At 34.7% G+C, this 25,689-nt stretch overlaps 1 protein-coding gene across 6 annotated transcripts in view; it reads left to right on the top strand.

Moving 5' to 3' along the window:
* Positions 1 to 25,689, top strand: part of LOC149807012 (glycogen debranching enzyme-like) — a 145,127-nt gene that overhangs the window by 21,872 nt on the left and 97,566 nt on the right. For 3 of the 6 annotated variants that reach the window (XM_089960664.1, XM_089960649.1, XM_089960657.1), the window contains 4 exons: positions 4,752 to 4,838; positions 10,559 to 10,784; positions 15,074 to 15,635; positions 19,057 to 19,165. In XM_089960664.1, the coding sequence (XP_089816790.1) occupies positions 4,760 to 4,838; positions 10,559 to 10,784; positions 15,074 to 15,635; positions 19,057 to 19,165 (976 nt within the window). In that variant the 5' untranslated portion in view covers positions 4,752 to 4,759. Of the gene's footprint in view, positions 1 to 2,568; positions 2,589 to 2,839; positions 2,881 to 4,751; positions 4,839 to 10,558; positions 10,785 to 15,073; positions 15,636 to 19,056; positions 19,166 to 25,689 lie in introns of those variants that run through there. The other 3 variants (XM_089960639.1, XM_089960633.1, XM_089960643.1) reach the window with 3 other exon arrangements.

Here is a 25,689-nt window from a genome sequence, read left to right as displayed (position 1 = left end):
TTTAAAACATAGGTATGCCCACATATCCCATGAAATGGGTGTTGTTTTAATGTTACTGTTGCATAATTGGTTTCACTTGGATTTAAGATGTGTTTTCACATCATTAAATTTCATATTTTTGTATTTTGTACTGTTATGACTCAATAGTCTTTCTTGGAATTTAACCACATTTTCTCTTGCTGTGCCCTTGCACCTCATAATCACAAAATAATCTTGAATAGAGACTTATAAACATTGCCATTGAGTTGTAAAATTCACACAGAAATGGCCATCTGCAGCATATCACTTGCAAGATGGTTCTTTGCTTTGATTATTAGGCAAGTTTACTAAGTAATCATGATGCTTGATTTTAACACGTGATGCAGCATGCTTTTCATAGATTGTTATTACTTGTGTGTTTTATTAGCGACACAAATCAATTAATTAAAGAATGTCTCTTTCACTTTGAGTACTTAAGTCTTAAAGTGATAACTGATGGACAAGTGTTATGTATTAAGAAATTCTAGGAAACAGCGTAATTGGAAGTAATAATCAAACATAGAAAGAATTCACCAAAAAATGGAATACTGCACTGATTACATTCTGAATATGAGGGTTCAAAGTAACCAGAATGAAAAAAGGAAAGATATATATTGCTAACAGTTGTGCAAGAATTTAAAAGAGAACTCATGTGATAGAGCTACCATGTGCACTGATCTTTCATTTCTAATAAAATTTTTGAAATTCTGATATTGATCTAAAAGATGAATTTGACAGTAATATAGTATCATAGAGAACTTGTTTGAATTTATTGCAATAATTTAAAACAATCTCCTGTAATGTTCATAATTGTGATGATGTAATAAACATGTAAAATGTAAGTAATCAAGTAATAGGCAGCTCACTGTGAAAGGACATTATAAATTCAACTGGGGGTGGGGGAGACCTTAACCTTTTCATGGAAAGCCAGAGAAAATATTGTATGTCAACATAATGTGACCACTTTTAAATTGGTGCCCATGAAAAGCATCACATAGAGAGCACTGTACAATTACAACTACTACTACCTTATTTATGAGTCCAGTTGCAAACTGCACAGACCCAGAATGGCTGTCACATATTGTGCCATCAGATCTGGGTTTGTGCAGTTTGTTATGAGTAAGCAGTAGAACAAACATCATAGATCCTGATCTGCAAGCACAGTATGCAATGGCAGATCAGAATCTTTGTTTTTGGTTTTTAGATGGTACTTCTAGATGTACTGCCGCTAGATGCTGTAGTATATGACTGATAATCAGCAGCTAAAATGTTGCCACTAATACTATTAATAGCACTACCACAACACACTATTACTTCCAAGCTAATTCTAATTGTAATAAATGTGCTTAAATTTCTAAATTGGCATTTATAGTTGATCAATATTTTCAGTCAGGCAAATCATTTGCATGAATTAGAATCAGCCATACTTACATAACCCACCTTAAACGTAGTAAAGGGTGACTTTCCACCCGAGTGCATTACTATATACCATAAAGCACTTTCTAATAGATTGTTTCAATCATCACCAACATGTGATTGTTGCTACAATGTCAGCACATGCTGGAGCTTTTTGATAAAGTAAATGTTGAAGGAAGTAAACATTTATTCTTTAATATAGCATTTGTGTTGTCGCTTTGATTATTTTTTACCCAACATATGTACTGTCGTTCATCCTAAATACACCTAAATACATTTTTTTTATCCAATTATTCAGTTACACCCCCACCCACCCCTTTAGATTCATCATTGATTGGGAACCCTCATACATTACCCTCACCATCTCAATGTTTTGGTTTTAATTGCTTAGTTTTATTATTGTTGGTTGATAATGAACCTTTTATCAGCTGTAAAAAAATCTAGCATATAACATTTTCTGTGGCACTAATTAGCCTTACAGTGCTGGTACATTGTGAAACCAAATTAAACAATTAATTATATGGGGAGCTGAAGTAAATGTTAGTACATTTTTTGCCACTTTCTTTTGGGGTCATAAGAATTAGACAAACACAAAATCACTATAGGTAGATGTAGCAGGTGAATTTATGTCACATAATGCAGTACATAAGCAATGCAACCTTAATATGACTTTGGCATACAGAACATTACATCTGTGTGTATGATTTATTAATGATGTAGACATTAAGAGAAGCAGTTTACTTTAGCAAGATCATCTTTTATTACAGTCCTGTGGTATACAGTAATGACTGTACATGTATTACAGTCCTGTGGTATACAATAATGACTGTATTACATAATCAGTAAGAAAAATATATATCTTAATGCTGATTGGAAGACTTTATGCATTATTCCTTTTGGCACAAAAAAGTCAGCAGTATTTACTTTTATTACATTAAGGAATTGTGTCAGGTTGATTTATGTGCAAGTTGTTTATTCTTGGACCTTCTGGCAACTAGGTTTGAGATACTGAGCTCTCACTCACTGTAATTATTAAATAGTTGGGATCCTAAACTACTGACTTTGTTGTGTAGCCGACCTGCAGTATAGGGAGAATTCAAGGAATGCATGTATGAGGCAGAGGGGGAATAAACAAAACAGCAGTCGGACTTTTAGTAATAATTTTTGTCTATGTACTTTAAATATTTTTATCTTCACTATTTGAACATATAACTTTGCCAATGATGAAAGTTTTAAAGAGAAATAAAGATGTAATATGAAGCTTTATGCTGTTTTCTTATAATACATTGTCATAAATTTGATTCAGTTTTGGTCATGTGTCCATAGCAGTCCTGTTTTATATCCAGAATTGCATTACAATTAAGGGCATTGTAATGAGAGAAGCTGTACCACTGGTATATTGAATGCAAGTTATATTGAATACTTCATCTATTCAAATATTTTCAGGTAAGTGTCTCAGTGTCAGTGGCTTTTCTGTATGCTACAAAATAAACTTGTGTACCTAATTGTAATTTATCATTTTCAGGTTTCTTTATTGTATTTGCTTGGTGGTCCATTTGTATGAAAACTCCACCATCTCAACAAATTTTTTAATTGTCTTATTTAGTTTGGCATATGAATTAAATGATAATATATGTACAGGTGATGCTCATTTGATCCATAGATGCATTCCTGAGGTTGTGACACAATTTGAAAGCAATTTTCACATAGGGTACTTGTAAATAAGGGAAGTTATTACAATGTTATTTATAGTTAATTGTGTTCTTAACTTTTGTCCATGATTGTAAGTTATTGTAAGATGTTTACAAGAATTCCGTTTCAAGGTCAGTCTAGTTTATAATTAGACTAGGTTTTTCTGTTGGAGTGATTCACATTCTATTACATTGTAGGTCAAGTAAAAAATGTGTATATGTGTATAGAGATTTGCGAAACAAATAATTCATTCCTGTTCTACATCTATATCTGTTTGTGGGAATCCATTATCAGAGTTTGCAGTTTTGTGCTTGACATCAGATATAATTTGAGGGGAATTATTTACATGAAATTTTCATTGGAATTACTAAGTGGTCATTGACTTAAGTGGATGTCACAGATCAGAAGTAATTTTCATATAGAATACTTGTAAAGTAAGGAAATTCTTACATTGTTATGTATATTTTTGTGCTTAACTTTTGTCCATGATTGTAAGTTGTAATCAAAACGTTTACAAGCATTTTAGTTTAAGTTCAGTCTTGTTTATAAGTAGACTAGTTGTTTTCTGATGTAGTGCATTACTTTCTGTTACATTGTAGGTCAAGTGATAATGCGTGTGTGTGTGTGTGTGTGTATATATATATATATATATATATATATATATATATATATATATATATATATATATATTGGGATTATGATCAGAGTTTGCAGTTTTGTTCTTGACATCAGGAAATTGTATCAAATGTGTACAAACCCGAATTGCTTTCTTGTACATTGATGCTGGCATGAATGGCATGCAGATGTATGTTTTTCTTCTGTGGTTGAAGCTTACAAATATTTTCAAGTCACATTTGTTAGAAGGGTGAGTTTTCAGCGATTTAGAGTTGCATTTTGGAGGGAAAAAAATAATCCCAACTGGATGGATGGATGGACAGATGGACAGGTTCCAAAACTGTGTAAAATATACTTGTATTATTGAGTGGAATATGTCAAATAATGGCTCAATCAAAGGGTTGTCACATAGGAAAACAAGCTAGGAGATTAAGGTCAAACACTTTAATAGGCAGGACTCTACTGAACACTGAACAAGTACATGTATTATATTCATGGCTCCATCGAAAGGATTGCCAACCTGAAAACAAAGTGAGTGCTGTCTTAACATGATAGTGGCTTATGTGGACACATGCACTGGTAAAAACTTGTATATGGTAAATAGGTACCTGGTGTCTCATTTTATTACCTGGGTTATTATCAACAGGTGGGTATCCAAGTGCCCGGGTTTTCATCCACTGCTCTAATTCTGGATTACATCATTGTGGTACATCATGACATAAAAGACTTGGAATTCATTCAGAACATTCTGTATTTTTGGACTTGTGATAAGACCTTTTTGATTATTTACGATTTAATTCAGAATACTTTAAGTGTCTCTTTTCCCTGCTGAAAAATAAATCAGTTGTTAATGTTACTTAAATTGCTGCTTTTCATTCCTTCTGTTACATATTTTAAGATTTTAAGACCTAGTAATATATATATATATATGTAAGAAATTCTAAAGACAGAAAGTACACTTTGATAAGAAGATACTGAATGCCATGATCATTTTTCTTGTCTAATTGTAGAGGTGAGAATGCCATCAGGTCAGGTTAGAGTTTTAACCTTGAACAAGAGTGAAAATAGACAACATGTCCTTTACAGGCTTGAAAAAGGTAAGTTAAGCCATGGTATAAGTGTGGGAATATTAAATAGGTACTAAATGACCAGTAGAGATCAAATATGCAACTGTCTGTAACTTTTATGATGAACTAATTTGAAATTTATGAAGAGGGTTTTGTTTTGCTGGATTCCAAACCACTCCTGCTAAATAATGCATGCTAAAGTTATTCATAAGGTTTTGCATATTTGTTGGTGATCTCCTGAGATGTTTTTGCTCAAATATGCGTAAAATGTATACCACTTGTAGATATGTATAATTTAGTGAAATGGGGGTCAGATTATTATCAGAGTAAGTCAACCATTACGTTGTTGACAGTAATAAAAAGGGCAGACCCATTATGCATAAAATTACCTAGTTTACAAAAAAGAGGTAAAGTTTCAGTCAGGGTTTCCTCTGACATTTTCCCACCAAGTGTTGGATATCTTGCACCATTAGTATGGTAACAAAGTATGAGTGAAAAGTTGAAGTTTGCCAAAACCCTATGGTAATAGTGTCAGGTGGTTGCTTACTACTGGCATAGCAAAGCTAATTGACCTTACATTGAGCCCTAGCTGCATGAAATAGATGGGAAGAATTATTTTCTCAGAGTAATTCAGGAATATTTTGTCTCATTGATACATGGATACCCAGGCCAAAAACAGTGTTTACATTATCTGGGCTTAACACATGTACATGTACTTGTCATTTTTCATATTGCTTGCTTGTAATCCAAAATCTGGTGGTCTACATTTTCTTTGACATCAAAGGTCTGATGACATTTGATTCAGACAAACTGTAAAGGGAAGATGCTGGTGATACTTAGAAATGCATTTGAATAAATAGGCTGCAAAACTTGGCAACGATGTGATTAAGTGATGCTGCAACTCTGGGAAGAATCTGTTGTTAAATATTGGATAATCAGCTGAGGTTTATTACAGTGACAAGTTATAGATAAATATTCTGCTTAATGAGCTGGTTTGATATAAAGTCTCTGAATTATGGCGGCCTTTGTATTTGCCATAAAGCAGTTACCTGGCACCACTACCATTCAATTCCAGAGAATTCTAAATTTTCAGTAGGATATAAGCTTTCACTTTTCACCCCAGCATAACTGTCCAAATATCGGACAATATAAACTAGAACAGATGCACTTTGTAGACCCTGAACATCGTGTTTTGCAGGGTGCCCCTGTACAGATCTGTATAAAAATACCCGACCACAGAACACATGCATTCACTTACATATATACTCATGAATATCACATTTAGACTATTTCACATGACACTGCATATCTTTGCACTTCCAAGCTATTACACTATGGGTATGGCATAACCTAGAGAGCACATGTGGTAGGGACATAATTTGTAAATAGTTATGGTTCCAACCCAATAACCATGAAAAAATGTACTATAAGAAGATAAAATCACATATTCGTCCAACACAACCCTGGGTTATGCCTAAGGGTTATAGACTTGGCCCTAATCATACTTTGCAAACACTCGTGATCCCCATTATTCATTTTTATCTCAGTTTCAAACCTATATCTTCACTGAGGTAAGAGGAAATAAATTGCAATAGTGTTGGAAGGAAGTAATGACTGGAAGACAACACAATCTTGCCTTTTTCTAATAACCAGTAGAAACACTTTTAACTTCAAACTGGTACAATTTGCTTCCAAAAGAACAGACAGCCATTTGAGTAAATGTGACTGAGAATCATCTATATCCATTGTAGTAAAAAAAAACTTCTGACCTTGATTTTGGAAAGATGATATAGTCTGTTAGTGTTATATACTTTTTGTGATGGTATTTAATGTTTCCAAACTAGAGTATTTGAAGCATTGTTTGTACTTTCAGCATTTGGCATAGGCAGCACTTGATGATTTTGATTAGCTGAATGGGATTAGTAAATGCTTGAATAAATAGCAATTCTTAGTGTGTTGACCTAGTTCCAAACAGTCTAAGAGTTTTTTTTTATGTCCCTTCAGATTTAGCAAAACCTTTCATTGCCTGATTGTGAAATAGATGTTTGCTATCAGTAATATGTAATCTGTCACTGTTGTTTAGTATACCCTTTCTGTAGTGAAAAAACTCTTATTGTGCCAGATTCATCCTGCTTCAGTTGTAGAATATAATTCTTAGAACGTGTGCACTGACCCATTCTGATTCCTGATTATAGATCCATGCAGAATAGTGTATCCTTATTCTTTGTGGATGACATATCAAGTCAAACATGGAGAAATGTTTGATAAAGAAAAATATCTAAAGTGATGGTTATGCAATATCAGTTTTTTGATAAACCTCTCCCTCAATAACTCACACCCAGAAAACTCATGAACTCTTTTAAAATGCAGTATCAGGCAGTGATACCATTTTTCTTTTACAAAATAAACAAAACAATTGGTCCATATTTGTTGAATGTGAATAAAATCATAATCAAAACTGGGAAATGAAACCTTGATATAGCTCTGGTTTTAGTGCCTTGAAATTTGAATCTTCATTATCAAATTCACAACTTTTACAATTTTCTTTCAAAAAATTCTCACTACACTGTAAATAACAATATTCAACAATATTTGATCCATGCAAATGCCTAATAGCATAAGTACTTTAAGAAACAAATGCCAACTAAATAAGTTTTGTTATGTGAACTTTATGCCTTAGCTTTAGAATAGGAAGAAGGGACATTTAGTAGGGATGAGGGTTTTTCTGTTGTGGGTAGATATGTAAAGCTAAACTATAGTGACAGGTAAGTATTACATGAACTAAAATTAGTTCTACCACCCAACTCCCACCCCAAAAACTACATTTTTATACCTTAGAGATGAAGATAAGCTTGAAAACATTTGAGGGTACTACTATAATTATTATAATTATAATCTTTTATTTGATGAGTATTCATCTGAGTCTACTCAGTCTGTATACTTCATCCATCCATCTATGTTATATTCTATCAATGAAACAAAACCAGGATAATGGAAAGTTGTAAGATGTTTATCAAAATAATTTACTGTACTTGAATTTCCTGTCATAATATAAAATTTAAAGACACATTGAAGTGATAAAGACATTAATTTTAAGTCAGGGCTTTCTTTAGGTGCTTCCAGTACATCCAGTCCCATCAAAAGCTAGTTATGGACCCCATTACTTTCTATACTGTGGAGCATTTGGACCTTCAGCAGCAAACCCTGTAGCCTCTTTTTTCCAATAGGTCATAATAAAGCCTTTAAAGACAAGATAGGCAATCATATTAACAAGGTGAAATGAAACCAGGGGATGAATATGGTTAAAATTGGCAAGTTATTTATAATGATAAAGATTAATTGATTTGGTCGGAAAGTAATGATTGTTCACTCACATATGAACCTCCTCCTTGTTTTTCCCTCACCTTTTTAAAAAAAATATTTGGCAATATTAAATTGGGCCTGTTTGCCTTGCATCCATCTGTATCTCCATCTGTTATTCCATCCTTCCCACTTTCGTTTCCCAAATAACTCCTTTACTTAATATTAGATTTCAAACAAATTTCATTTGCACTTTCATATTGATAAGACCTTGGCCAAGTTTTTGATGCCATAATTCTGTGTTATTTTGTGGCAGAGTTATTGCCTATGATTGTGAGATCAACCTGCTCCATTTTGCACACATTATGTAACTCCCTTATTAATTATTGATTATCCAGATCTGCATTGCCATTGATTGACGGACCCACCCACATTCATGTATGCACAATCAATCCCATTAGTATTAGTGGACTTTAAATTTGGTATGTTGCTTAATATTGACATTTCAGACAAATTTGGTATGCACCTTAATATTGATGGAATTTTGTCTTGAGTTTAGTTTTCTGCATGATTGTTTAGCAGAGTTTTAGCCCCATTGTTGGAACAACCCACTTTTGTTTCCATTAAGTAATTCCCCATATTTTTTATTAGATTTCAACTGTATACAGCTTCATTTTCTGGACACTTTACTAGAGTTTCATTGTCTCCATTCTGTGTAATTGTTTAGTTAAATAAAGTTTACATAAATTTCAAATTATGCCAGAGTTGTGTGTTTCACTTGTTTGAGAACTGTTTTTTTTGTGAGCAATGACCCAGGTGCCACTTTTAAAAATGGATAGATCTTATTGCAGAAACCAACCAGAATTCAGTCGACTGGGGACTGGAACTGTTCCATCAGTGCGATGACCAGTGCAATGATGTGTGTTAAGTAGTTGGATTATGAATTCATAAACAGCAACTAATGTCTGTAACGCTCTTGGAGGGTTGAAAGCCAACAGGGGGATTTTTTTGTAAATGTGATCCATGATGGTTTGATAGTCTTTTAATTAAAAATCAGCTGACATTAATACTGGCCGCCATGCATAGCATATCGTGTGCTGAAATATGGCGTTAAACCCAACAACAACAACAACAAAAATCAGCTGAATTTTGGTGGAGATTAGATAAAAAGGAGGGACAGACCAAAATATGAATTGGTCAGAAAACACTTGTGTAAGTATTTTGATCTTTTAAAGATAAATATTTATCCTTTTTTTTGGTCAATTCATGTCATAATGCTGAACTGTATGCCTTCTCCCAGTGCTAAAAAAAACCATGACTAAGAAATACTACAAGTTCAGCAGTGGCTGGAAGTATCAAGGTCCTGAGTTGTGTTTCATGCAAAGTTGTTTTAAAATAGTACATGGAGGAAGAAAGGATAATACCAGGCACATGGAGATAGAATTGCATTTGATTTAATAATTCTTCTGCAAACACATCCATTTTCAAGGCCTTGTTTGAGACTGAATCAAAAATGTATAAAGTGGCACATTCAGAGACTTTGTTTGCAAATTTTGTGGCAGAGCACAATTTACTGGTCCTCATAGCAGGTAATTTGGTCATTTCATAAACTGGTTGATGTTTTGATTTCAGACTTAGAAGTTGCACAGAAAATGTTTGAGAATACATATTATTGCAAAAAGTACACTTGTATTTTTTTCATCCCCTTAAAACACGTACAATGTATTTCAATTTTAAAAAATCAACTGGTTTAGAAGTCCGTCTGTTGATCAAAATTTTGAAAGCTATTGATTTGATATCAGTGTCCTGTCATTTGTGTCCCCTGATTGTTTATCATTTGTGTCCCCTTCCCATCCAGACCTTGAACTTCTAAACACTGAGAGCCCAGGACTTTCAGTGCCAATTTACCAATGGTCTTTAGCAGAGGTGGGCAAACTTTCCAGTGCAAGTGCCGCATACACAAATTTACACCTTGTTGCGGGCCGCATAGTTCATTAAGTAAAATAATTAAAATTTGAAATAGCAAAAACAAAAGGTTTTTATAAGTAACATCTAATCAATTTTCAGCTGTTAATATGTTGTTAATATTTGAAAACTTGAACTTAAATTTCAAAAGAAGCACATTTATTTGATAAACAGAGTAACATAAACAGTCAGTGCGAATGATGACTTGTTCCTATGCCGCATGAAAACCCTTGGTGGGCCGTAGTTTGCCCACTCCTGGTCTGTAGAGATCTGTACGTGCACAATGGTCTAATAACTGTAAAATAAACAGAGATGATTTTAAAATACAGGCAGAATAATATTAGACAATAGGTGTGGCAGCTTTTGACTGTAATGGATAACACTGGATATTCTCGCACAATTTCAGTGTCGGTTTTTTTTTGTTACATCAAGGAGTAATTATGCTTCTCTTTTGTCCTATATTTAGTTTGTTTTCTGAATTTCAGGCTGGAGTCTGCGGTTTGTACTCGGCCCTTCCCTACATGCATGTGAGTCTATAAGGATTTTCTGTAATCATCCATCCAACAGCAGCACAAGATACAGTCGCAATACATTTTATGAACTAGAATGGCAGAGTCAAACCACAACAAAGAGTGATCTTCATGATGTCTTTGCTCAAGTACAGATTGTCATTGCTGGTTCTTTCAACTACTTCTTCACTGTAGATGAAAGGTATTGAAAGATTGTTATTGGTTTTATTTGCCTGTTTTCTTTTGTCTAACATCCATTAGCACAAATTGGCTATCATTACTCCTAAAGTTAACATTTTGAGAGCGCAATTAGTGCATTATATACTATTATTTTCATTTGACCCTTTCAAATGTTGTGTATCAATAATTGTTTTTGTTTCAATAGTTTTTGCCACCAGAACTTTGTGATCTGCACTGTACTATAATATTTTCCTTGAACACTTAACATTATTGCAATAAATGTTTTATAATGTGCTCAAGTAACTCATGTAAAAATTTCCTGGTTAACATCAAATAAATTACACCATTGAATTTTCCATTCCTGATCTTGGTCTCTCATATAACTTTAGTGGACACTCATTATCTATCAACATTTGTTTGTTTTCTTTATTACTTGTCTGTTCAAACTAAATAATCATTCATTACATGACAAATTGTTTATTTGCATAAATTTAGCAACTTCTATCAAAATCAAAATTAATATTCCTCACCGGGGGGTGGGGGTGTTTTTACCTCAAACATATGTTACACTAACAACTGTCAAAAACTTTACATTGTGTATTTGCATACTACATAACAAATAGTTTATTTGCATAAATTTATTCACTTTTGGCACCTCAAGATATAGTAAATCTTCCTTTGTCATAGGGGTGTTTTAAACCTCAAAAATAGGTTACACTAATGGCCATCAAAGACCATAATCTGCAACTCGGTCAGTTACTTCAAACCTGGAATGTTTTCACTGTCAGATACACTGTTTTAAAATAGGTATTTGTTGTAATATTACAGTTGCTAGTGCCAACAGGGACATGGGTGGACATCCATTAATGAAAGTGGTTGGCATATCGTTCAATTTTTTTCTGATGAAAAAGCATACCCAGGAGGGTACAAATGGTCAAGATTGGGGAGACTATAGAGACAACTTTATGGATGGCTTTCACTTGCAATAAGGAATAAACCTATAGATTTTGGGGTCCAAAGGTCAAGGTCAGAGTGACTGAAAGATAAAAGTGGTTTCTGCACATAAATGACAGTTCTCAGTCATGTTTGGATACTGTGCATATTGGGTAAGAAAGAAGCCTGTTAATTTTATTGTCACTCAAGGAAAGAAGATAAACAGTTTTTACACAATAACTTTAGTTCTAGATCACATACCTTCACAAAATTTATAGAGGGTTTGCATTTAAGGTATTGAAAAATTCTTTTCGATTTGGGTTCAAAAGATCAAAGGTCAAAGTTATTGTGGCTCAAAGAAAAAAGGGTTTTGCAGAATAATTTTTCATAAGAGGATTGCACATAGTGGAATAAAGAATCCTGTATTTTCTGGGGTTCAAGGGTCAGAGGTCATGATCATGATAAATCTAATAAGAAAATACCACTTTCTGAACAGAAAGTTTAGTTTAAAGCCACATACCTTGATCAGACGAAAGGTAAGACTTCAATTTTTATACATGTGAATGGCTTTGTTTAGTCTACTGCCTGTAAATGTTTACAAAATTGGTTAAGTGTGGAAGTTAACATGTACATGATTGTCATTGATGCAGGAATTACCTATTCCAATTACATTATATTCTTCCATATCTCTGCATGAGGGGTTCAGGAGGAAGGTTTAGTAGGATTTTCTAACTTTCTTCTTAAAGTATTATGATTTTCACATGAAATGTAGCATCTCAAGGAAAAGTGAATGTTAATGAGATTTGGTTGAACTGCGCATTACACAGCATCATGTTTATTTACTGAAATTACTGATAAACTTTTAAACCACATTTTTTACCTTTGAAAAATATGTGATTAACAGAACCATTGACTAGTAACAATATTTTAAATTAAACACCATTTCAAGTTTTTAACTCATCATACAGTTTCTTAGTCCTTGTACATCCCACAAAAACACCCTATGCACATGACCACACAGCATGTTCAGATGCATTATCTGTGTCTCATCATGCACATGTTTGTAGCAGTAGGAAACAGTATCACGCTGATCTAAGAGATGTTTTAGCTATAAAAAATTGTCAGATATATTGAGCAAAAATATATCTTACCTACTGAATGATGTCATAATAAGTCGTAGAAGACATATAGCTAATGGAACAGTCACCAGCTGGGTGAGTAGTGCATGCATATTATAATAGTTGTTTAGTAAATCCTAATGAGTTGATAGGTGGAAAGAGTAGGTTTCTAGTAATTTCCATTAAACAGCATTGTTTTGGCTAATGTAAACTATATAGAAATTTTGGTAAACAATATATCATTAAATAATGGTCCAGTTAATTAGTAATGCCCTTCTAGTGCTTATATTGAGGATTATCAAACATAGGGTGAGTGTGTAATATTGTTTTCATGGTACTTGATTTGTTTTTTAAATGTTATGTCCAAGTTAGTGCCCAACATACATTCTTTTTGCATTTGAACTGATAATTAATATACTACATTTCTTCAGTAATTTTTATGAATAGGAAGGAAAATTAGAAGGAACTTAATTGATGTTCTGCTGCCTATCAGTGCAACAGACTGTATTAAGTATCACACATGGCCTATTGTCTTCAGCATCAAGGCAGTTGTAAATGTTCTGTTCTCAATTCTAGACTTGTTTTAAATGGAGGGATTAAGCATCATACATTTTGTATATCTCTGCTGGAAGAAGCATCAGGTATCAAAATTTGGGTTATATTTTGAAGGCATGATCACACCATGGTATTCATACTTTCATATTTCCTCAACATGTTTGGCAGTGGACATAGTAATATCACTATCAGTGCTTGTTCTGCTAATTTCCTGGAAAGATTTAGAAATTAAATTCAGTGCCCATATTCATCCAGTTGTGAATTATTTTTTGTAGGTTTCAGGTTCATCACTGAGAAGTCAAAATGAACTCCAGAACTCCTTACTGAAAGATTTAGTTTTTTTTATCCATGTACAGTTCATAAAATATTCACAACTTGTTGCATGAATTCAACTGAATTGCATTTGATTTCAACTTTAATAGTTATTTTTAGTGTTTTAAGAAAATGTTTACAATATGTTTGTGCACATGTTTCTTGCTAGTGTTTAGATTATATGATTACTGTAGGTTAACAATTTTACCTGCATAATGATTCCTTGGGTAAAGTATTTAACCAAAAACATTTTCCTCCCAGAAATATAACTTTGCAGAAAATTATATAACTGGGCACAGACAGTTGATTCAATTCCCATTGATTGTAGCGTAAATATTTGGCCAAATTACTTTACTTTTATGGTAAGATTGATTAAATTATCTATCCAAGAAGAAACTTTTGAAATGTGGACCTTGTTTTTGACAAAAATTCCCTAGTATGTGGACCATACAAATTCAGCCTGGTGAGATCTACATGTTTATCTCCACTACAGTAACAGTGATAGAGTAAAAATTATTTTCGGCTCAAATCTACAAATTTGTACAGTTTGCACACAAGCAGGTAACTTATGAAAAATTAATTTTTTCCAGTAGTTATTTTTAGCCAGTCAGCAACCTTCATTCTTTTAATTATGATTTACCATGGCTCCGTACTCATAAAATAATTAGTTGCCTGTGATGAAACTCTATGATGGCAAAATAATTGAAGAGAATGATAATCCAGATGACTAACTTGTGGGGACAACTAAAGCTGTTTGTTGGAAAAGTGAAAATTTTGTGGACATAGTGATATATTTACACTGAGAATAGAACAAAATTTCATACTTTGGTACCATTGCCCCAGCATCAGCCATACTGGATTAGTGGGTCAAACTTAAAATGTCCCCTGCATGGTTTTAGCAAATCACTGATTGAGATCTGAGTGTTGTAAATATGTTGACTTTTTTTTTTTTAAAAGACTTTTTTTTGTTATGAGGACTTGGGTTAATTAATAAATTTGTAGTGTATCACTTGTGTGCTTCATGCAGGGTCCTATTTAGACTTATTGGTTTCAAGGGCAAGTGTGGTTTTATAACTTGCTCCTGACATAAATGTAGCCTTGAAGAGTGTGTCTCATAGTTATCAACCATTTTACCTCCAGTATATTGTCAGATATATTTCCTATCCTTTTAGTGACAAACCAGAGATTGTTTCACATGTAATAGTATTTAGACTTGTGTGTGAAGCATGCAGATGATTGAGACCAATAAGTGTAAATACTATTATGTGTGAAGCAATCTCTGGTCTCAGTCATTTGCATGCTTCACACACAATCCTATTGAGACTGATTGGTCTCAAGGATATCAAACATTTTACCTCCATTATATTGTTGTATATATTTTCTATCCTTTTAGTGACAAACCAGAGAATGCCAATGGTGAGGGTTATTTCATTGTGGACCCCACTCTGTCTGTTGGATATGAAGATGATGAGATCACACTTGACTGTATTCAGTGCCAATCTGTCTTGGCTAAATGCCTTGGCCCTTTGGATGAATGGGAGGGGCGATTACGAGTTGCCAAGGAAACAGGTTACAATATGGTTCACATTACTCCAATCCAGGAACTGGGCCAATCAAATTCTTCTTATTCCATAAGAGATCATCTGAAATTAAATCCTATCTTCAGTCGACCTTCCAATGCATACAACTTTGATGATGTGGAGAACCTAGTTTGTAAAATGAAGAATGAGTGGAAGGTATTGGCAATGACAGACCTGGTTTTTAACCATACTGCTGATGACAGTCCCTGGTTACAGCAGCACCCAGAGTGTGCCTACAACCTTGAAAACACTCCCCACCTCAAGCCAGCATTCATTCTTGATAGAATTTTACAGCATTTTAGTCAAGAGGTTGCCAATGAAAAATGGGTTGGCAAAGGAATTCCTGCAAAAATCAACTCAGAATCTCATCTGCGTGTAAGTATGTAGAAGGCAGTTTCATAGCCTTGTGTATACCATGGTTACTGGTGGTTCATTCACTAATTCCAGTTCTGTGACAGTTATGTCTTGGTTATTAAAACTCTGTATATATTAAATGATTCATTGGTGTATCAGTGTATATTTTTTGCCATATCATTACACATAATGATACAAGATTTGAATAATCAATACAAAATGATACTTACTCATTACAAGTAAATTTAATCTTTAGCAGTCATGAATAATTACTAGTCGTTTGCTTATTTATTTTAATTAAGAATTCACCAGAAAGAGCTGCAGAAAGCTGGTGTGTGGGAGTGTGTGTAGTCATTTCTGTCAGCATAAATGAAATATTATTTACAACACCTACTCCCATGCTACAAATAAACATACAAAATCTGCTTCCCCCCATTACATGCTCATGTTGTCTTCCATAGGCTACATTCAGCCATTGATAACATGTGTCAAATAAAGGAGACATTCCAAACTTGTTCCCTGTGTACAGTTCAAGTGATTTACTGATCATTTAACAGCCACTTTGTTGTAAAGTTTTTCTGTTGCTTCGTATCTTGTGTACTTGGATTGAATTAAGAGCATGAACCTCCAGTGAGTCACCCAGTGAAATAATGCTACATTCAGTTCTGATTGGTGGTTATTGTTTGTCTCAGTACAAGAAACAATACAAACTCTATACAAATAGATACAATGCAGCTGAGACACTTCACATAAAAGTGGCTGTTAGATTTCAGTAAAGTACTTAAATCATAGCACTCTACTACTGACAGACCCTTAGATTGCGTTTTGCAGTACGATTTGAGACATGGTAGAAGTGGATCATTTCACCCTTGAACCCTAAACCACTATTACACAGTAATTCAGTATGACTTTCACTATTTAGACACTCATTTATCCAAATAATTTTTGGTATTTTCATCTATTACATAATATGAAGTCACTCATTTTGTGGATTTAATGGCTGCTACAAACCAGGAACCAACAAACAACATAAACATTTTCATCCTTCCAGAAAAGATGAGAAAGTTCTTTCTTGCTTATATAACATAGACAAAGGGAAGAAACTCTTACAGATTACCTCGCCCTTTCCACCACTTTCTATACTGAATGTTTACCAGTGAATGCTTTCACTGTAATATGATCAATATGGCACTGCATCACCTCTGAATTTCCAAAAAGATCATCATAAATTCTATCATTTGATAAAGAAAGAGCTGTATTGCTAAATAAGGTTCCATAAGGTTTTATTAACTTTCATTATGAATTTTCATCTGATATTTATGCATATTTTTTGCAGTTTATGATGTCATTTGTCTCACATAGTAAGTTGCACAGGGTGATGTTGATACATGGAGTTTGCAAATACTGTTTGAATTTTGTCTTGTATTTATATCGAGTATAGTTATTGATTTTGCTGACACTTTTGGGTTGTGTCCTCTTTTTTTCAGTCCTGCATCATTATTTCAGTTATACATTGGTGACAAAAAGTACAAAGTTTTTTCAAGCTGTCTTTCTGGTGTTAAAAGCCAGCAGCAAACTGGATTTAGATCTTAGCCAGTTCAAAAAATACATAGCCACTCTAAATTTCTGGTTCTGGCTGGTTTCTGTAGAGCATATAAATATCAAAAATGGTATTTGTCCTACCTCTGGTAGAATCACATAGTTAAAGCCAAGTGAGCACCAATTATAGATAACCCAGGCAATGTGTTCCCCATTCATAGGTTACATGCTTCGCTTTGTAAACAATGTTTACACTTTTGATTGAAGTATGATAAGAAGACGATCTTTATAAGGGTAAGGGGCATACATGGTGATAAATATTAATCATTTACTAGTCCTTCAAAGTCTTAAACATAAAACTAGGTATTTCATCAGTGCAATTGAAGTTTTTTTCTGGCAAAGAACTTTGTTTTCAACAAACCTGCTGGTCACCACACATAGAATACAGTAGGTTCCTAATCTGAGTTAATAGGGGCTCCATGTGTCGATTTTTTGAGCACTGCTTATCTCACAAATCATCCACCTGGCTTTCTTGTGAACTGGAAGAAGTCAGATCTTTATCCTTTCCCCAATACTTTATCCATCTTGGGACTGCTCCAGTAGCCTAGTGGTTAGAGCATCAACCTAGGATGTGGGAGGTCATGGGTTCAAACCCTGGCCAAGTCATAACAAAGACTAATAAAAATGGTACTAACAGCTGCCTTGCTAGGCCCTCAGCATTAAGAAGTTAGTGTTTGGACTGGTCAGCCTGATGTCAGGGTGATGTGACGGGGTGGGACATCATGCTACATGTCTGTGGTATGATGCCCCAGTGTTAGACATCACTATAAACTGCCACACTGCAGACATTAGACTGATATGACTGAACAATTGTTAAAGCTACATTAAAAATCCAAATCACACACATATATATCCATCTCAACATGGAATTTTTTAACCCATCTCAACCTCAGTTGTCTCTTTCCCAGAGTTTTTTTCCAATGGAATTGGATTTCTGAGAGTTTTTGCAATTCTTGTGTTTGCTAAATGCAGTAACCGACTGGTAAGGTTTCTCCTCCTTGCCTGAATGCACATAATAATGACAGAATACTGTATTATGCAGTGGAAGTAAGGATCATCCTTAAGAATTAAACAGGACAAGTACCCACATACTCGCAAAGTAAATATAGAATACATTGGACTCTCCAAAAAAAGAAAGAAAAAAAAGAGAATGTGTCTGAATGATTTTCAAGTGTCCAGATATTGAGAAGTGCAGAAATGTTTCATTTTTGTGTTTGCCCCCACAACAAGTTTTATGGCATATGGTATTAACTTTGTCCATCAGTCTGCCCCTCACAGCTTGGTTGTTTTTTGTTTTGGTCATTTTCATCAGACATTGTCGTGGGACATACATCTACGTGGAACACATTTCTAGCTGTATATTGCAGATACCAGTGATTGATTGTCTTTGAAGATTAATGATTGGCATAAAAATACTGCAAAATCTAAGTGGAGACCTTGATAAAATGTGTTAATGAAAAAGAAGTATACATGTCATCTGGCATTGCTATGGTAAAAAAAAAATTTGAACTTTACATGAAAAACGAGATCATCCTCAGAAATTTGCTTCCTCAGTGTACGCTTATGTTACGTCTTGCCATCTTTTAAAAACTAGCTGATAAGCATAAATATTAAAACCCTACAAATAATTGTAATGTTACACTTTTCACGTCCAGTATGCACAAATAAAAAACAATCCTGGAGCTTAGGACTTCCAATTATTTTTTTCAAATAAACTTATATCCTTATCCAGTTTTATAGTATTTACTGTAGCTTTTGCAAAGAAATAGTGTCTGCAGTTTTTTCTGTCCTTGCCATAATGTTAAATATCATGCCAAGATGACATTTCTTTATGCATTTGCAGGTAATTCAGCATGTTCTCATGACAGAAGTTATTCCTCAACACATGCTTCATGAATTCTACACTGTGGATATTGAAGAAACTTTGAAGAGTTTTAAAAAGGGTATTCAAGGTAACCATAAATTACAAGTATTTCATTGATAAAATTCCAAGTTTATTCTATCAGTCTTAGAACTTACAAGTATCAATACAAAGTATTAAACCTAAAGATTTTAGGTACTTTGCTTTGTACCTTTTAAGTTTATTATATTTGTAGAAATATTCATATTGTACTGTATATACTCACTTATAGGTAGAGTCCAACTGCAAACAGCACAGAGCCAGATCAGATGTGGGATTGGGTTCTGTGCAGTTCGTTAGGAGTAATCAGTAGAACAAACAACATAAAACCCTGATCTGCTGGCTCATGATGCTATGGCAAATCAGGGTATGTGTTATTTGCAGTTAGACTCGTCTTATAGGTGAGTATATATGGTATCTGCAGATCCTGAAACAAGTAATTTGATCAAATCTAAATTTCATTTGCATTCCATTTTTGTTCCGTCCATCTCAGATGTGAGAGGTCACAAATTTGAACCCCAGCTGGGTCACACCAAAGACTTTAAAAAATGGTACAAACAGCTGCCTCACTAGGCGCCCAGCATTAAGAGGTTAGTGTTAGGACTGGTTGTCTGGTGTCAGGATAATGTGACGGGTTGGGACATCATGCTACTTGTCTGCAGCATGACGCCCCAGTGCTAGACATCACTATAAACTGCCACACTGCAGACATTGTAGTGATATGACTGCAGAATTGTTAAAAATCCAAATCACACACACACAAAAATGCACACTCCATTTTTGTTCCATTTGCATTCCATTCACATTTACAGTCAATCTATCATGTTTTTATTTTGTTTATGGTCTTTTAATTTTGCATTTATTGATCCTATCTGTAGTTTTCTTTTCATTTTCACTGGAATCAAATGGATTCAGGTTTTCAGTATTTGAGCTTTAAAAGGAGAGAAATATGGCCTTCATATTTGCCTTATTAAAAGTATACATTAATGACATAGCAAGTACATAAAATGCAAAGGACAGCATTGAATTTATGAAAACTAAATTGGAAATAACAAAATATATGGAGTATTTGTCGGCAGATTATATTTCATTTTTCAGTTCATTCAGTAAAGATTGTACAGATACAAAAAAGACCAGTCTTGACATCCTGACATCATTGGTGGTGGTTTTTTTGGTCTTCCTCAACAAGAGCAATATTTTGGCCTGTTAGGGGTGAAAGTTCGTCTGTCAAAATAAAGAACTGGATCCCAGGTGAATGATCTTTCAACCATGGAAATTTCAGCAGCAGATTAAAAATATCCAGTATTTTAACCTATTAATGAAATGCAATCCTATCATTTTTTTCGATTGTTATTTATTCTTCTCAGTTTGCATTTGCTCTGTCCATGTTCTTCAAAATGCACTTTTTATTTTGTTCATGTTTATTCTTAATTCTTTTGTGGTTTTATTGCTAAAATTACCCCTACCCATTTCAGAGTCAGTTTATATTTTCAACTGTTATTCAGAACAAATAATCACAGTAGGTTTTTCTAATGTATGAAACTACAAAGAAAAAAGTCAATGTGTACAAAACAAAGTTAGCAAGTAGAAAGCAAATTTGAGTGTTGAAACCCATGACTTAAAAGGCTTTGGTCTTAGAATATGGTACAAGTAATCCATTATTGCTGATGACTGCCATTTAGTATAATATTCAACAACATTATGAAAATAGAGATTTATGTTGAACCCAATATTTGTCATCTTAATACCAATAATAAGTTACCTGTCATTACAATGCTTACCCTTTCCAGAACAGGAATTACATTCATCCCTATAAGAAAATTTCCATTTTTTTATTTTTAGATGAAAAATTCTAGAAAGTCCAGAACCACAAATACTGCAGATCTAATCATTTCTTATGCCCTAGGCCTTCATGTCCTCCATTCCATGGATATATTGGATAGATTCAGTTCATGCTGTATAGACAGAAATATTGTCTTCTGTCATGTCAAAAATGCATATCTTGCATCGAAATATCGGTCTCCATACATGTACCAGACTTGAAGGGGATCAGATCAGCATGACCCCCTTCCCTGTAATCCCAGTGGGATGTGGGGAAGTGAACTGGCCATCCACTTTATGTTGCCATATGCTGTACATCAGGGCCTTGGTATCGTAGGGTTGATGTTGTGTGCCCTTGGTCTCATAGGGACAATGTTGTGGGTTGTGACTTAATATTATTTGCTTATGTGAACACTCAGAGGAAGTGGGTGGAGTTAGTCCTAATTCCCTCAGATACTCAAGGAGGGTCAAAAAGCAGTCTCATCCTCTGTCTAAATCTGTAAATAGGGATAGTGTCTCACTCCACAGAATTAGTTACAGGATGAGCTCCCCCTAATCCCAGGTCTTCCCTGCATCAGAGAGACACAGGTCACAAAGTCCTTCCTCTCATGAGCAACATCAGGATGATGTTATGTCAGTCTTCATAGACTCAAACAAGTTCACTGGAAAACAAGCTCAAATGGCATGCACTTCTTCATTTGGGTTCCCTGTGTCCTCCCACCAGTTAACACAGACAGCTGAGGATGAAGAGATCTAGTCATTTGATAAGGCAGTAAACAAAGCCTTCTACCCAGAATTAGTGTCCCAAGCCTTCAAGTTCAGAGGTCAAGAAAATTCTTTCCAGTTTGGAGAGATTTGCTAGGGCTCCTTATTGCTCAGTTCTTTTTGCACCCCCATTTGACAATGCTCAAGAAACTTTCTTGAAGGCTTTGTAAGGGCAGTTTTTCAGGCGGTGTACGAGGTAATTGGTTCCCTGACCCCCATACTGAGACCTATGGTCTCTCTGGCTGCCTTCAGGGTACACTCCCCTGTCTGGCTTCTTAAGCCTGCCCTGTTGGACACTGGGGCATTACAAGTTTGCATTTATATGGGACTAGGGCCCATCTTCCAATTAAAATGCTGTAGGCACTGAAACTTAAGGCTACATGCCTTGTCACCATAGCCTCTCAGCCACCTCTTTCATTTGAAGGAGAAATCTTTTTTTTCCTTATGGTCCAAAGTGATCTGGCTGGGTCATATACCAAACCCGTAGAAATTGGATATAATTTCATCTCAGGATTTTGTATACATGGGGATGAACTTCCTCGTCAACATGGGATTAGTCCATGTCTCACTGGACAGAGTAGACAGAATCCTGTCCCTTTTGGAGTCTTGGAGAGTCAGTGTTTCATTATTGGCTCACCTATATTGATCCCATTTTGGGACCTTAAACTTCATTCCAGATCTGTGGTTCTGCTGGATGCCTTCAGCTTAAAATGGGATGATCTGTTTACTTATTTTGTTCCCATTGTTTGGGATGATGCTACAAGTACTCCACAAAGTTAGGATCTCCACTGCTCAGCTCATTTTGATAAGCTGAACAATCATGGTTCATTGATCCTCCTGAACTATTGGTAGTTATGCCCAAAAGATTCCCACAAATGAGGGACCTTTTGTCACAGCACAGGGTCCATCTTCTGTACAGCAGCCTGCAGATTTGCTACAGTCATGCTTGGCTCATATCAGGCCATCTATCTGGTTTTTGAGAAAAATTATCAGTATGCCCCCTGACCAGTGGCTACCCTCTTCTTATGGCCAGAATTTGTATTCAAAAGTACCCCTCAAGAAAAGCCACCCCTCTAACGTGACCAGCAGCCAGCATATTAGTAATAAAATGAAAAATATTCCCCTCACGAGTGGCCACTTTTTTTGCTCAAATGTATCCAGAACCAATAATTAATAAATATCATGACGTAAGGTAAGTAATCAGATTATCTCTATCATCGATACATGTCTCCCAATGTCAGGTTTCTGTTACTGAAAGAAGTGTTGGCTAAAGTACATGTAACACCAAGATTAATATTGTATCATTACCTATAAAAGCTGATGTTTACAGGAAATTGCCTGAACAATGTTATGATAGAGTTCTTGGCTTCACACATCTGTCGAGTTCTTCTCTTTGATGATTACAACCAGACGTAATTGTCAAGATCATAACAGGATTAGCTAAGGCTAAAAATAGATTTTGTGCATTAACACACACACACAGAAATTAACCTTGAACAAATCAGGATACCAGAGACTGAAAAAACATGTGACAACACATTTATTGCTTCCTTTATGAAGAAGGCTTTTCATCCACTCTACAAAAGTATTGCCTGCATAGTTGAATCACGGTTAGCAACATCCAAATAAACCATTACCAATAATTAACATGTCATCACACAAACGGAGACATTTTATTTTAGAAGGAAGTCTATTATTCTACTTGACGACATCAGGTGAGGTTGGGAGGGGGAATTGCCGAAAAATTTTATGTAGAAAAAAATTTGAATAAAACAATTTTATATTGAAAAGACTCAAATAGACAACATCATAACTGAGAAAGAGGTTATTCAACAGCAGTGGGAAAATGGAGCAAATGGAAAGCAAATAATATATGTACCAAGATTTAAATGACGTTTTGAATGGTTTTGCAATGTGCATGACAACAGTACCCACTTGCATATCACGCTTATGCCAAGAATAAGAACTATTAATGTATATTCAGTTGAAATAAGTCTATTATTATAACAAGAAGAACCTTTGTACAATTAATGTTACTTTTAAACGAAGATATTAAATGACAATATTAAATACTTTGAAGTATTGAGCTTTCTTACTATGTACATTACATATACTTCTCACAAAAATGTAGTCCCCCTCTGGAAAGGCCACCTGTCTTATAAGGCCACTTTCCTGGTGCAGAAGGGGTGGCTGTATAAGAGGGGGACCACTGTGTTCAGGTCAGGGGATGCTCCACTTTCAAGGTCCATCATGCCAAGTGGAGAATCTTTTGCAATAGGTTGAGTAAGAAACATGTTAATCCTAGCCATCTCTTTTTGAGTGACATGGCTAATTTTATTCTATTATTTGAAGACAGAGGGAATACTCCATTTCTGCTATTAAGGTGCTTTGGGTAGCCTTATCCAACATGCTCAAATTTTTAAAAGACCTAACCATTGGTTTGGATTCTTATACTTCCAGCCTTATCAGGTACAGTGTGACCCTGCTATTACATGGTAGTTGGGAGCCATAGAACCCAATTGTTATAGACCGAACCATGTTATAAGCAACCAGGTCAGTTAGCGGAAGAAGATTATGCATGTACCCCCAAAAATTTCACTGGGGTGGGGGTGGGGGGTAGGTAATAAATATGGGCGGTAAAATACATGCTTCATTGGCACAGTTACCATAGTAAATGAGAAATACATCTGTAGTAAAAACAGGGAAGACATTTATAATACTTTTCTTTATTTAGAGAACCATGTATTGGTACATATACGTGTATACTGTTTATATATATATGTGTTTAATGTATAGCATGAATAGAGTATCAACACTGTGTATTCCCTGGCAACATTCATCACATACATTGAATCCACAATACAAGTAATTCTGTCAAAAATATGCACACACGGAGATTTAAAATATTCAATAATTTTGTAACAGGACATATAGGTCTGAATTCAGTGGAAAAATATAGCACAATCACATAACAGATGATGAAGCACATTTACTTTTCAGTATGTCCCAAGTCAGTAAAAGTTAGTTTGTGTTTTAAGCCGCCTTTGGTAGCGTTTGTAAGCATAAACTTTTTCTCTGCAAAAAGGAAACTTTCACAGCACAGTAAATGTGTTCCAGACATGTTGGAAAATGAAAAAATCCATCAGATTCCATTGCTTTTATTTAAGCTTGATACTGACTTCCTTTGAAGAAATGTTCTTTGTTTTAATTGAAGATTGTAGTCAACTTTCTTTAATGAAGGGTGCATGCATTAATTGAAGTCACTACTAAAGGACAGCTTTATAGATACAAACAAATGCCCATTTCTTATTGTGGCGGCAGCATCAAATAATTGTATTGCATGATTGAAACTGATGTTTATTCCATTTGCTTAGTACCCTTTCATAACAGTTGGTGCTTCAAAGGTAATCTGTTTTCTTTGAAATTTCAGCTAACTATTTTATCTGGGTACATTTAAAAAAAGGAATTGACTGTCATTTGGTCATTTGTAGCTACTGTTCCACCCTGCCTATTGAATAGACTAGCAAGTAAGATGGTTTTAAAAAAAATACATTTGTGGTGCTGCCTTCCACGCATGCATCAGATTTAACAAAGGGTCAACGAACAATAGAGTTGCAGGTGTTCTGGTCTGATGACAGGGATTACTGCAGAAAATGTGAGGGTTCTGAAGGATTTAATTCTGAGGGAAAAGAAGAGGAATCTTACCCTCCACATACAGATGTCAGTCTTTGTAAATATTAATTACTAGCTTGTGGCCGAAAATCCGACAAAAGATAAATTACAAGATAATGCCTCATCCGGTTGATCTCGCTACCAGAAATGTCAACAACAAAAAAAAGTGGATATCTCACAACATACAGTAATAATGCTAGATGTCAGCATAAGCGGATTATGATATAACAGTGCACTGTTAAGATGGTTTGTGAATATGGACAAAGGATTTGTTTATGCAACAATAAATTTCAGTGCATTTTATATCAACTTTGCGGC

Source organism: Sinohyriopsis cumingii, chromosome 1 (genome assembly GCF_028554795.1).
Source record: "Sinohyriopsis cumingii isolate HCF-2022 chromosome 1, ASM2855479v2, whole genome shotgun sequence".
NCBI classification, from domain to species: domain Eukaryota; kingdom Metazoa; phylum Mollusca; class Bivalvia; order Unionida; family Unionidae; genus Sinohyriopsis; species Sinohyriopsis cumingii.
Note: the sequence above shows the minus strand (reverse complement) of the source record. Positions and strands in the feature narration are given on the sequence as shown.